Raw genomic sequence first — 14685 nt, forward strand, 5'->3', positions numbered from 1 at the left:
CTATCTATTGTCTCTGTCTCACTCACAAACACACACTTGCATTAATGCATGCATACCAACAATGTAATCTAGTACTCCTAACAATTTCTGCAGAAAAGCACTGAGCAGATTAACCACATTCCAAAGCTTTGACTCAGTCACATGTTCTTTTATTTTAATTCAGTTTCTGAACATGTGTGTTTTTATTGGACACAGAGAGAAAGATAAACAGTTAATGCTAAAGTTGTGGTTGCACACGCAAGAACTGATGAAGTTTTAATTATAAAATGACATGCTTACGTGAAGCCACAAGGCAGCTTGACAATGCCTGTGAAATAAAATGAAAACATCAGATGTTATGAGGAAGTTTTTCAGGAGCTGCAGTTGAGGGTTTCTCCTGGTCAGGCTGCTGCTTATCAATATTCTGCACCACGACAGGAGAGGGAGAGAGATGGATGCAGCACAGGAGGGAGGAAGACTTAAAAGGCAGATGAAGGGAAGGCACATAGAGAGAAGAGAGGTGTGACAACGGGAAGCATTAGTGACAGAGAGAGGGACCAAAGGGTGAATGAATAAAAGAGAAGCAGAGAGAGAGGACGAGAGAAGGAGACTCTGAATATAGAGCTCAAAACAGAGGGAGAACTGACAGACTCGAAAAGAGAAAGGAAGCGACAGTGTGTTACATCTGGGAGAGAAGGGGAGCGCCAAGAAGGAAACAATTCATCCTTTCTTATTATTGGAAGCAAAGAAAAGGACAGGAAGGCAGCAGTGCACCATGGGAGTTCTGAGGCATTTAATTGGAGATGGAAAGAAACAGGCTAAGAGCCAGGTTTATACTGAGTACCACTGAAGACTATAATTTGATGTTGAGGCTGAACTTTCACCCATATCTCCCTCTTAACTTGTGCCGCCAAACAGGAGCTTTTAAGTTCTGTTTCAGAAGTGAGAAAACCTCATTCAAAATCACATTGACAACGGAGTAAAAATCCAGCCTTGGAACACAACCTTACTGAGGAGTACGTTGTGTGGTTCCCTCCATATGTCTTGATAAGGATGGTAATTTATAGCAACACGTTGCTCTAGGGATGGTACTGTCAGGCTGTCTGTTGTTCCGCCACTTTGGTCAAGACTGAAATACCCCACAACACTTGGATGGATTTCATGAATTTTAATTAAGATGTTCCTTTTCCCCTCAGGATGAGTTGTTTTAACTTTGGGGATCCCTTAAATTTTCCTCTAACGCCATCATCAGGTCTAAATTTTAATTTGTACAATGCTTTGGTCTTGGCTAACACACTAAACTAAGCTGGCGAACGTGGTAAACATTATACATGCTAAACATAAGCATGTTAGCATAACGTAGTACAGCCTCACAGAGCTGCTAGAAGTGGCTGTAGTCTTGATTTATGATCATCATAAGCCGAGAGTCCGTGGGAGAGTCAGGGGGCCACAGTTACTTCATGTCTGCAACAAGAGCAGGACAGAAAAGAAGTTGTATCTTTTCAGGCTGATGAAAGAAATTAGTTACAGAGCTAGTGGACAGCAGCTAGCCTGGAGGTGAAGTCATAACGTTTGCTCTTTATACAGTATGTGTAAGAACAGATTTTAGCCTAAAAATTGCTTCAATAATGACTTTCCTGTTCTTAGACAACCTCAGCTATATGCTGCCACTGCTACGAATGTTGAAATACATAACTTTCTCCTTTAATTTTTAGGAGATTCATGTCTTTGTTGCCTCCTCCTTCCCACATTCTTCAGTTTTTCCCAACCAAAGCACAGATATGCCACTTTTTTAACTTCATATTAGATAGCTGTATGGTCTGGCGAGCACCATTTTCCAAGCCTAATAAGGTGACAGAAAGGATTACAAGAAGAAGTCAGTACAACTTCAAACACTTTTCTCCTCCAGTTTCATCCTGTTATTACTGGATAATTAATATTAAGTTTACCAATACAGACTAGTTGAAATATGATATGAATATGAAAACAGGATCTGGTGCTACCTGAATCCAACAGTGAAAAAAAGCAGCTGTTTGCTCTTGTGTGATAAAGTGTCTGTCTGAATCACGGTGCTATTGAGGATTATTCACACACAGGTTCATGAGAAACTGCCTGCCTCAGGTTTGGCTGCCTACATGAATACACTCAAGCTGAAGGTCACATCGAGGAGTACGGTGGTGGGGTTGTGCACAGGAGCAGGAAATAGCAGAGAAATTAGACTGACTGGACCTAAATAAAACAACAAATCACTATTTGTCTTAACTACCCTAGCAGGTTTTTAAACACATTTCAAGTGTGTCATGATAGCTTCAACCTCCTAAGACCTCATTTCGGGGGGGAAAACTGTGCTCTGTGCTGTGTGAGGCCACGGAAGAAAAAAAAGAGACAGATCTAAGCAAAGCAGCTTGTGATTGCTATCTTTTGTATAAATGGCAAAAGTTCCTGTTTCCTGTTAGGCACCAAATAGTTAAAATCTAAGAATGAAGTATAATACCCACACACTGGGAAGCATGTGTAATAAAATGTGTTATGAGGGGTTGGAGAGATGAAAAGATTTGTTAAAGCGATTTTTAGACATTTTAGGAAGTACATTTAGTTGCTTTCTTGCTGGGAGTTAGATGAGAGGGTCGATCCCACTCTCATATCTGAACGTTCAATGTGAAGGAGCTTTCAGACAGCGAGTGGTTGCTGCCTGGTGACGACGACGATGCACTACTTCAAAATACTGATCTGGATACAGTAACTAGTAACGACCTGTACAATACGTTACATACGTTACGCAACTGTACTGTAAATAGTGCAGAATAGCTTAAAGTAGAGGAAGTGGTTAGCAACATCACATAATTAATATAGCAAGGCTTGCTAACAAATACCATAAACATTGTTTATTGTCACACACCAGATAATCAAACTGCTTATCTGCTGATAAGATTGTTTCTCTTCATTGATCTCTTTGTTCACTGCTGGTGTAGAGGTGTGTAATTCAACAAACTCAGATAACTATAATAAAATTAGCTCCTGTATCGTTCCCCTCAGTGTAGTTTATGTAGTCACCATGGTCGCAGCTGAAAAGTTAAACCATCATCATCTCGGGCGGCATGGTGGCGCAGTGGTTAGCACTGTCGCACGGGAGGTAAAGCTGGTTAGAGCAGGTTGGGGGTTCGATGCCCCTGTCATGTCGAAGTGTCCTTGAGCAAGACACTGAACCCTAAGTTGCTCCCGATGGAGACCAGCACCTTGCATGGCAGCTCGGTCGCCATTGGAGTGTGAATGTGTGAGTGAACGGGTGAATGAGACTTAGCTGTAAAGCGCTTTGGGAACCGTGAAGGTTGAAAGGCGCTATATAAGTGAGATCATTTACCATTTATCTCAGCAGCAGCAACAAATGGCAGTGTACGTTCACAAAAGCAGCTGCCGTCCTCTCTCTTCTTGCCGCTGCTGCCAACCTCACTGGTAGTGGAAACAATGCAACCATTGGTGGCAATGCTTGTACTTAACACCACTGCATGAGCTACGAGCACGCACAGAGGCTTTTATGCTCAATGCGTTGTTCGTTGCAGTATTCTCCAAAATGCCAGGGGCGTACAAAAAACAAAGTCGACGAGTTAATGGAAGAATGCCATAAAACAAAAATGGCTACGCGCACTGTCCTACACCTCATCAGTGCTGAGGAAGAATTGATCTGTTTATGGCTATAAAAAGACAAAAGTGACTCGAGAGGAGATGGTCTGTCCATATAGCTGTCTTATGAGGCAGATGTGTGCTATCGACGAAGAAATGCACTTCAGCTACTTCTGTACTTCCACCGCTGGAATAATTAATTCATATTAACTATTGTAATACAACACATGATGTGAACATTAGGGATGAGGTTGCAATGGTTTAACAGTTGAAATAAAACATGTTCTTCGCAAATGCTTTGTTCGAAATAACAAATCTTTTGGGTGAACGAACTGAACTGAATCACTTCCTGAAACGTTCAGTTCAGTTGAGCTCTCAGTCAGTTGCGAGCAAACGTGCAGGGATACAGTGTCACTCACTCACTGAGTGCCGTGAGCGTGCAGTGTAATGCGCGGCCATCAACCATTATTAGGGTCCTTAGTCGGTGGTGACAGTCAATTCGGAGCAGTTAGAGATAAACGTTCTAAGCTCACTAGCTTATCTTTCACAAACAGCAGTTCTCAGTTCAGTAGTTAGTGAGCTGAACTGAACGTTCAGCCATATTTCAGTTCAGTGACTGAGACTATGCAGCCGGAGCTCCGGTCAAGCACTGAATGATTCGGTTAACAAATCTTTTGAACGAATGAGCTGATTCTAATGATTCAGTACACTGAAAATAACTTCTTTGTCCATCACTACAAGATACTTAGAGAAGGGGAGAGCTGCATAAAGGTCCTATAGGCCAAACGGCCTGTGTCAGCAACACCCTCACTCTTCCTAAATCACTGTGAATTAATTACCCCACCGGTGGTTTAGGTGCCAACTGCCACTGTGCCGATAGCACGTTGATTGCCTCAGTGAACAGACTGGTTTATGTGCTAAACATGGGTGGCAGAGATGGACGAGATGAGGAAGAGTGAGGTAGAAAAAGAGAGAAGGAGCTGTTGAGGAAACTCATTAATGAGAAGGATGGATTAACGGTATTACACATACACGAGCGACATACTGATTTACACTCTACTCCAAAATGCAAATTTATAATAGAGCTTCAAATAGTTTGTCTTTGGACTGAAATGGTGATCCCCACCTCCCCTCTTCTCCCCTCTTCTCCCCTCCCCACCTTCACAATCTGGAGGGTGATGCTGTGACAGAGTTGATTTGAATCCATTGTGGCTCCTCACTCATGTGACTCTTCACTTCATCCTCCTAGCTGTCCACAGAGCCCTGTCACAAAGATGAAGATTAGCCTACACCACAGCTGTTACAACAGATTGTTTTCCCCTCTTTCTTCCTGTGGGCTCTGGTGTCACAGTGGGATCTTTCTTTAGGCTTTGTCTCTCTCTGTACAGCTCTCATTCTCAGTCAATTTCCCCCACTGCTGCTTCATTCATCCTCAAATAGCACCACAGTCCGTTAAAGACAAATGACTGGATAATTACCTCACAATAACCAATATCGCACAGTATGTTGGGACCTACATCGTGCATTCCCTGACCTCATATCTCTTTCCGTTATTCCTGTCTTTGTGTGCTACATGTAACGCCGAGGGACATCCTGTCACCATGTGAATAGTGGCTGTTCATCTCTGGGTACAGCTGTGCCCTCAGTGCCCTCTTTGTATGACCCATATTCTGTCAGCAAAATGCGCTGCCAGTTGTTATGTACCCCCTGACTTGTTCTTCTCCCGCTATCTAATAGCTTAGATATTCAGTAAACTGTAAATTCTGTCACTGAAGTTTGGTATAGCCTCAAGCTCATAACACACTTAAAAATGCCACATGGTGTTCTGATTGTGGTTTAAAGGTTGTAGTTCAACTATCTGCTGCACCATTAAATTGCCATTTAGATTACGAAACAGGACATACATGTCAAGTCAATACATGTCAGTCCTTTTACAAAGGAGCACTTATTGCTGCATTTTCCAACTTTTGCCTGTCAGCATGAAGGAAGCATCACAGCCTTAAATGGGTTTAAAAACCACCAGAACAATTGCCACGTGCACAGCTTTATATATTGTCGGATTGATGGCGATCCCAATGGAGGGAGAATGATGAATAGTAACAGACTGTTGCCCTCTTGTGGTCATCGCGTGGTTGACGGTCAATGAAGCTTTCTACAATGAAGAAAGAAAAGAAAGAAGTTACAGTAACAGTATGTCCCCAAGTGAGAGGCTCCCTCTTTTGAACGTCTCTGTCTCTAAATGTATAGCCTTTTGAAGGTGGCTATTTAGCTTAGCGACACCTTCTCTGGTCTAGCCTCACAGCGGCCAAAACTAATTGTGTCGCTTCCAACTTTCAAAGGCTGGCACATCCAGTAGACGTTGCTATATGGTACAAGGAAGCTGAAAAAGAAAAAGGTAGCCAAGCCTAAATGGAACAGACAATTGGGATTCAGTTACATGACTCCATAAAAACACAACTAAAACGCAGGCCTGTTATTGACAGCACAGCAGACTGATGTTGGTGTTAAATTCTATGATGGACTTCAACCGGTCTGATCGATACCTCTCCTCTTCCAGGAGGAGACGTGATTAGACTAACCTGGCTGCTACTCCCACTCTCTCTTTCCATCAGCACAGGAAAACACTTACTGTAAACACATACACACACAAACACACTCACTGTAATCACATACACCTGGATTCATGCACATGCACACACAGTCCCACGTACACCCTAGAGAAAATTGGATGTTTGAGCCGTGCTCCGAGTAGCACTCAGTGAAAGTCAAGCGGTGACTCAGCAGACAGATAACAGTGAGGGAGAGACAGCAACAGCGTTTAAGCCATGGTGGGGATGGCAGTGCATGAAAATAATAAAAGTGATTACTTTGAAATAAAGGTGTCAAAGAGTGAAGAAGATGATAATCTAGCTGTCTATTGTTTTGATCATCATGTATCAACCCTGGAATTACCTGTTCGTCTCTTTCTGTTTGCACATAAAACCCCTCTGAGGTGTTGTTTGTCTCTGATTTCAAAAGGAAACACATCACCATTGTTTCTTTATGCACTCGCATCTCACTGTTGCACCTCCTGCCACATCTACCACTCAATGAATTTAAAGACACGTCTGCCACCATCGCCTTCTCTTCGTGCTCCATTTCGGCTCCTCTTGTTGTTTCTTCCTCTCTTCTTTCTGTCGCTCGGCTTCCCACTCTCTTCCTCTCCCTCCCTCTTTTTTCATTATTGCCTCGATAATGAGATCAGAGCTGTAGTCCATCATGGGGTCAGTTAAAAAAAACAAAACACTAAATTTAACTGCTTATAACGCTTCGCTTGAACAGACATCCCACATCACTGTTTTGTCTGTATATAATGCCCAAAAAAGTGTTTATATTTCTATTGTATTTCTCAGCATTTTCCTCCCCTGAGAAGCAATTCATTAAATGACATTTATTGTGTATTAATGGACACTTACGGCTAAGTGCTCACAGTGCAACTCCTCTTTTTCCCCCACAACTTGGCTGGGGGTGCAATCTTTTTATACCCACACTCTCACACATTGTTCAGCCTTCTTTGCTGTTTTTAAGAAGAGCCTAATTGAAAAACTAGGCATGGTAAGGGGGCAGTGGTAAGTGAGATTCATGACGCGTTGCCGACATGAGGTTGTACATCATAGTTTGTGAGGCGGGCGACAGAAGCTGCCATTATTGGATCAGCACTGCTTCATTAAGTCTCCACACGACACAGTCTGCCGCTAATGCCTGCGGACAGAGGGATGGAGGGAGAGGAAAGAGAGAACCGAGAAGGAAAGGAAGGACAAAAGCTGGGAGGGAAAGAGATGCAGAGGAAACGATTGAGGGGAAGAGACAAGGCGAAGGAAGCTTATAACAGAGTGAAGGGGGAGAGAGAGACAAAATAGTTGTGCAAGAAGACAGGGGAAGAGAGATAAGATGGAGACTGCATGTGGAAAAGAGACAGTGGAACAAAACCACAATAATCATCCACAATTTTCTGTAATTCAAGGTAATTTAATGATTTCAGGCAGATAATCTGATGTAGAAATCAGTGAGTGAGGGTTAATGGCCTGCAGCTTCCTGTTAATGCTGGCTTCATCAACATTTCCACAACAACTCAAGCAGTGTGTTGGCAAACCCTCCGATAGCTCACTGCATCCAAGTTTCAGAGGTTAATTTCCATCCATCCACCCAACCATCTGTCTGTCTCATTTCCCGGATGACTGTCCATATTATTTCATTAGACAAAGCATCAGGAACAATAATCTCAGCCTATTCAAATACTTTAATAATTAATGAATACATATCCAAAGATTCAATGTACACATAGCTCCAATGGTGGACTAACAGGTGACAGCAGTTTTCTACATTGAGCCGCCACTGCTGAACTGTGAACCCCCATCGACAAAGAGATGGTGCTATCTGGTGGCTGCACTGAGCATCACATCTTTGAACAAGCAGCGTGGTTTTTATTTTGCTTTGCTGGTTTCTGTGAAGCCCCTGCAAACCTGCACAGGTGTTTTCAATTGTTTTGGCTGACTAGACGTCTTTTCAGGACTGTGTGGACATGCACAGACTGCACTTGAGGTCTAATCAGCCACATGAACTGAAAGCACCTGCGTCAGTGAACCAGGGGTGGACTTAAATGTAAGATATTTCATATCATTTTAAATGCTAAAATACTGACAGGAACCTTGTCTCCTCTCTAATGTGTGTATATGCTATTATAGTCGAATGAATTACTTCAACATTTCAAGGTATTCCTCCCCCCACTCATAAAAATCCCATTCAGGCTTTATCGGCGTATCGGCACGTTTCTCAAAGAAACGAGGCACATATCTCTATCTCAATTAAAATCTTTGCTCCTAATTAGAAGCTTCAATGGGTAGGACAAATTGATGTGTCACATCTAGAGATATCTGAAATCGGATTTTAATGAATAACAATATTGATTCGGAGTCACTGAGTGCAATGAAAACATTTAAAATATATCTGTAACATGTTGGACATGATAGATAACTATGCTCACTATGAGTAAGTGTAATTATTAGAGTTACTGCAAGATAACTCTAGATATATTTGACAAAAGAGGTGCTTTTATGGTGAATAACTAAACCTTTATCAGAATGAAATTGAGATTGCATACAGATTATTAAAAAGAACATGAATAATTATGGTTAACTATAGCGAGACTCAATCAAATAAAATCATCACTCAAAATGAACTTTGATATGAACCCCAAAGAAATAGTAAAAACCACAACATGTCATTTTTACACCTCTGATTTTGTACAGATGAAACGAACAAGATGTAACATAATAATTAGTGAGCTTTCGAGGGGTTGGTAGGATGTTTTAGATAGATAGATTTAGTTAGAGCCGGGCTAGCTGTTTCCCCGTTTCCAGTCTTTGTGCTAAGCTAAGCTAAATGGCTGCCGGCTGCAGCGTCACATTTAAGATATGAGAGTGGTATCAATCTTTTATTGATATAATCAATTATTTTGGAAAATACACATATATGGAGTTATTACTCCAATTAGACATAAGAACCTTTAGCTATTTCCCCATATATATGAAATAATGTGTCTTAAGCAAATTCTACTTCACTTCAGTTCGTTTGTAAATTTTTATTACATTTTTTTATTCATAACAGCAAGAATCAAATAGAGCAATACAGGCCCCCAGAAATAATGTGTCAAGAACCTTTTTTTTTCTTAACCAGACACATCCATCAGAGTTGGCACAGCACACCACAGGTTATATTAGCTACATTCATTATTACATGATGTTGTAGTTAATAAAAACCCCAGCAAACACATTCCTCCAGCTTCAGAAGGTACAATTTCCCACCTCTGTTTCACTCCTGGTTTCTTCACACTCATTTCATTCTGATGAGATTATATTTTATGGCTTTAGACTGCGACAATCAGAGGTTTTCTCTACAGGTGCTTTTCAGGGGAGGTGGCCGGCATGCAAACATGACACATCCTTTCAGGGGGCCTGGGGCAGTAAAACAAGCAGAAACAAACTGCAGCAGAAGACAGAATACATCATATTAGCACTACAAGCAGAGAAAACAAACAACAAACAAAAAAAAGTTCAGTTTACATTATATCATAAATGTAAGCATGCGTGCTTGTAGGAGATGAGAGATGACAAAGACGATCAGGACAAAATTTCAAACTAACGACTTATTGACCAAACCACAAAACAGCATTTCAATCTGAAATTGTTCTTGAATTCTGCCTGATGTTGAACTACATTCCTGTTTGGTCAGTTTCATCTACTAGAAGCACAGCTTACATAAACATAAAGAACATACTTATAGCTATGGTGTTTGTGTTGCATGTATTTTAACTCTCCAAGTGGTAAAACTTTAGTGAGTATATTCTCAGGAATCTTTTTTTTTTTTTTTTAAATAAACCACTATTCTATTTTTGTATTTTTTTATATATATTTTATTCCATTACATTGATAGAATATTGTATACTGTAAATACATCTTTCTGTGTAACATGTTTTCTTATTCAATATTACTGTTGTGATTTTTTTTAAACGGTATATGTATTTCCTTTAACATGCATTCCTCTCCGAGTAAAGTAAAGAGACAGGACGTGTTGTGATTGGTTGGGCCTGGGAGGGCGTGGCCATGACACACAGACCTGTCAGTACAGGCAGGTTAGGGGACCAGACAAACCCAGTCAGGCCCTTACGCTGGAGGGTAGTGGACGCCTCCTCCGGAAGGTTACCTGGCAAACTACAAGCTGCTGACAAAAAAGAAGAGCAACACTTGGCCTTTTCTGAAAGGGGTCGGAGAGTGAGAACTCAGTGCCCTTTTGATGCAAGCAATTTTGTTCAGCCTTTCATAAGATTTTTTTTGTTATCCTAGCAAAATTCCTTGTCATTATAGACATTATTTTTTTTTTATTCAAAATAAGATCTCAATATACATGATTCTCTCTTTTTTGACTATGTACAGAAGTGCAAAAAAGTCAACCTTTATCACCTTTATCGCCTCGAGATTCCCCACCCCACCCTTGTTGTTTGCAGTTGGCTAAGTAAGACATGAGTGTGCAGACTCAGTTCCCTACTCACCGCGTTCACCTGACCCCGCCAGCAACGCCCCCACAAAAGTGATCAAATATGCAGCTTGTTTTCCAACATGGCCCAATTTCCAGGGAGAGTAAAAATATTAAAACAATAGTTACTATTTGAAATGGATACAGTAGAAAATAACATCTTTACTCTAAACATCTAAGAACTAGATTTTTATAATAGTATTTTTTTTCTTATATGACTAGTTACAAACCTTACAATCATTAAAATATTACTCGGTTATCGGCGATGGTTGCCACAGTGACAACTTAGCCTCTCTGTTCTATTATTTCATCACTGTTAGATACTCATATAAAACATCTTTGTTCAAAGAACACAAAAAGGACTAGAGAAATGAACAATATGCATACAGTTCAACAATATGCATAACGTAGAAAATATTGAGTTTACAATCATAATCATACTAAAATTAACATTACATGGAATTTCAGGAAACTGTGCATGAGGAACACACAAACACACACGTTTACCTTATGTTCATTATAAGAAAGATAAATATAATAAGCAAAACTAAAAATCAGAACTAAATATCAAAATATCATCCAAACAAAATAAAGTAAAACACTCCTCATCTGAAGAAAAACTACGAGAAAGTTAAGAAAACACTGACAAAAAAGTGACAATTACATAGTGCTCTGTGTGTGTGTGTGTGTGTGTGTGTGTGTGTGTGTGTTTGTGTATGTGTGTGTGTGTTAATATGGCGTGGATTAGGCAACTGGATGGTTCAAAATGGCATGTTGCATTGTGCTGACCCGATGGTACATTCTAAGGCTTTGGATGAGTAATACAATCGTTTATATTCTTGCCACTTTCCCTGTACTATCCACCAATTAAATATGCCTGAAGAACACCCAGAACACAACAAAAACAAAGAGTTCTAGAGATCTACTCTTTACACCCGATCTTTCTTTGGGCTCGCTAACGCGGCCAACACATTTTTTTTTTTAAAAATGTTGTCCTAGTCTACCCACAATATCTAATAACAGTGACACAAAAAGACTTTGGCTGACTATCTGAAAACAGTTCCCAGGTAGACATATTAAACAAATATTCTTAAATATGTCAGACTATATATACACTACACTGACTCTACTTTTAACGATTTGCCTTGAAATATGCATAACCATACAAATGAAAAACAAATCGTGTCATACAAATCACATATCCATCAACAGTTGCTTCTGTCTCACAGCAGTTTGGATACCAACTGATCGCCCTGTTGTTTCAAAGCTATTCATCCCAACATCTTCATAATTAGGAGAGTCTTTGGTCTCTCATGCAGGCCAAGACCCCACATTCACCCCATCTGACTTTTAGAGTCAATAGACTTGATGGTCATGGAGAGATCTGTCGTTTCCTGTCTAACCAACTGAAAAAAGAAGCTATTCATTCAGTAGAACATTTGAGTAAAGCGGACAATCTGGGGAGGGTAATCTAATCAGCTGTGATGCTATTGGGAATCACAGGTAATGACAGGTCACGACATTGGACACTACATGCTGTCCAAAGAGAGAAAATAGACATGTTAAAGGGAAGTGTTGAGTTGAACGCTTTGTAACACTGCTTAAATACCATTCATGTGTTTTGAGATGTATGGCACTTTACAGGGATGCCTGCAAGGTTAAAGACATGTGCTTAAGAGATAGAAAGGTAGGCTACAAAGGTTTGAAAGACACCTCACAGACATTCAGTTGCTATTTTGCCTCTGAGTGTAATTTCCCTTATCACTGGTTTAACAAAATAAAATCATGAACAAAAATCATTGTGCATGCATGTGTGATTCAGTCAGATTTCCCGTTTCTTTCACCTCAACTGAAATACAAGGTGCACCTCTGTGTAAACAAATGAACACATTTAGGTTAAAGACCAACAACCAATAAACAAACATAAGTCGTGAGTCTTGGTCAATGGACGTACCAATCCAGTCGATTTTTTTGATGACTGCTCCACATATTTACCTCATGTTAACATTCAAAGTGTGTCCGGTGAATAAAGGTAAGTAGCCTCTACAGAGCGAAAGGCAGTCTTTAATGCAAATGATGTTCTTTTCTGTTGTTGTGTAATAGTGTGCATGAAGTACACATGAAAACAATCCTAACAAACTGTGCCTCCTATGTTAACATGCAGATTTATTCCAAACCAAGTTGAGATTTGGTTCTCCGTTTTGCTCTTGATGTTATAGGCATGAGGGGTGACCGCTAATCTTGGACTCGACACCAGCACGCTCCGGTTTCCATCTGGAAAGATGTTTCGGAAAAAAACACAGGAAATCAGATGTGAAGGGAGAGGACAAGCTGTGACAAAGATTAGACGTTCCTTATTGTCTTGAAATCAAATCCTGATTTCACATCACAGGAAAGGCTTCAACTCTATTGGCTCGCCTCCTATAAAGCCTCGCCTCCCCACCTGGTTGCAGTTAATAAGAATTTGACCAGGAGGGTAATTGCAGGTCAGTGAGTAGACGTGAACTCAGGTCTCCTATGTGAAAGTCAGATGAACTACATGCTGATCCACCACCTCCACACCTCCATGTTCTGCCTCGCCAGATAAAAAGCACAGTACTTCCTGCGCTGGACATAAATCGAGAGGTGCAGAATTGTCCAATATGAATATAATTCCTTGAACAAGCAAATCATGTATTTTTAGTGTTTTTATAATGTTACATAATTAATTATGTATTATCTATTTTGACCTCGCCAAGTTGTGCAGAGAACATGACACAAAACCAGACAAAAATCAGTAGGGAATCAGGGGAGCACGGAATTGATGGTCTACAGTGGTCTAGTTATTTTTGGCAAACTCTCACTTAAAGGAATAGTTTGACATTTTGGGAAATGCACTTATTTGCTATTCCTCCACCCCAGGGAGTCACTGGCCTAACCAAGAAATGGTCCCAATGCATAACTGTAAACCACAAATTGTCATTTTTACATATCTAGCTACGCTAAGCTAACTGGCTGCTTCCTGTACAGTGGCTTCATATTTAGCACATGAGAAAGTAAAAGAAGCGTATTTCCCAAAACGTCAAACTATTACTTTAAGTTCTACATTACTTCAATGACGTGGGTGGTAGAGATTTTGCAAAAGTAAGGATGTTAACTGTCTGAATAAACAACTTTGTCAGCTGCAAAAAAAGCAGTCATGGCAAATCCTTCACAATTTCATTCTTCAACAGTTTCAAAGATGTTTGGCTGAAAGGTAACAGACAGTATTGGTCTAAATGCAGTGTGTGAGATGTTCGAAAGAGGTGCAGTACATACTGTTCTGATTGAGACTCCTACATCTGGGTCACATACTTGTGACTAGTCAGATGGTCTGCAGATATTATTGGAATCTGATTGAGAGGGGGAAGGAGAGAAATAGAGGGAGAGGGAGAAAGGCAAAGACGTAAAAAAATTAACAGAGGGACAAAGAAGAAGGGAGACAGATCAGTTGAACTGAGGACAAACAGCACTTCAACCTACATTGATAATAAAGATAAGCATTGTAATTATCTAAATAGTCACAGTATCAGGTGCTCTGAAAAGCTAGCAAAGATCAGAGATGAGCCTTGTGCACCATCCATGCATTTTTCATTAAGAGGCACGTGGGAATCACAAGATTAAAAAATAAATAAACTAACAGATGCTGAGAAGTTAAAGCTGATACCGGAAGTGGAAAGAGGGAGAGAGAGAGGAGGCAGGAGAGGAGCAAACCTGATTGGCTGTTGCGGTTGCAAAGGGAACACTTGTGGCAGATGTGGTGGCTGCAGACACAGTGGCTGGAGTAGCACCGTGCATCATGGGTACTTGGAGGGAAAGATCACACAGCAGTTGAACCAGAGCAGATTTAAAGCTTTTCATGTTAACGCTTCATTTATACGTCTGCCTATAGAATGCTAATAAACATGAGAAAAATAGTTTAGAATAGCTTATTATTTGATTTTCTAGTGATATTTACTGTTCTGTTTAACAATTACTCCACCAATTTGAGTAAAG

At 40.5% G+C, this 14685-nt stretch overlaps 1 protein-coding gene across 4 annotated transcripts in view; it reads right to left on the bottom strand.

The window, feature by feature from the left end:
* Window positions 1-12612: 12612 nt before the first annotated feature.
* The window catches only part of LOC139285904 (muscleblind-like protein 1), a 38644-nt gene continuing 36571 nt past the window's right edge, over window positions 12613-14685 (bottom strand). For 2 of the 4 annotated variants that reach the window (XM_070906578.1, XM_070906577.1), the window contains 3 exons: window positions 14404-14495; window positions 13969-14042; window positions 12613-12945 (listed from right to left, as the gene is read on the bottom strand). In XM_070906578.1, coding sequence (XP_070762679.1) covers window positions 13986-14042; window positions 14404-14495 — 149 coding nt within the window. In that variant the 3' untranslated portion in view covers window positions 12613-12945; window positions 13969-13985. The remainder of the gene's footprint in view (window positions 12946-13968; window positions 14043-14403; window positions 14496-14685) is intronic. The other 2 variants (XM_070906580.1, XM_070906579.1) reach the window with 1 other exon arrangement.

Source organism: Enoplosus armatus, chromosome 5, assembly GCF_043641665.1.
Source record: "Enoplosus armatus isolate fEnoArm2 chromosome 5, fEnoArm2.hap1, whole genome shotgun sequence".
In the NCBI taxonomy this organism is placed as follows: Eukaryota; Metazoa; Chordata; class Actinopteri; order Centrarchiformes; family Enoplosidae; genus Enoplosus; species Enoplosus armatus.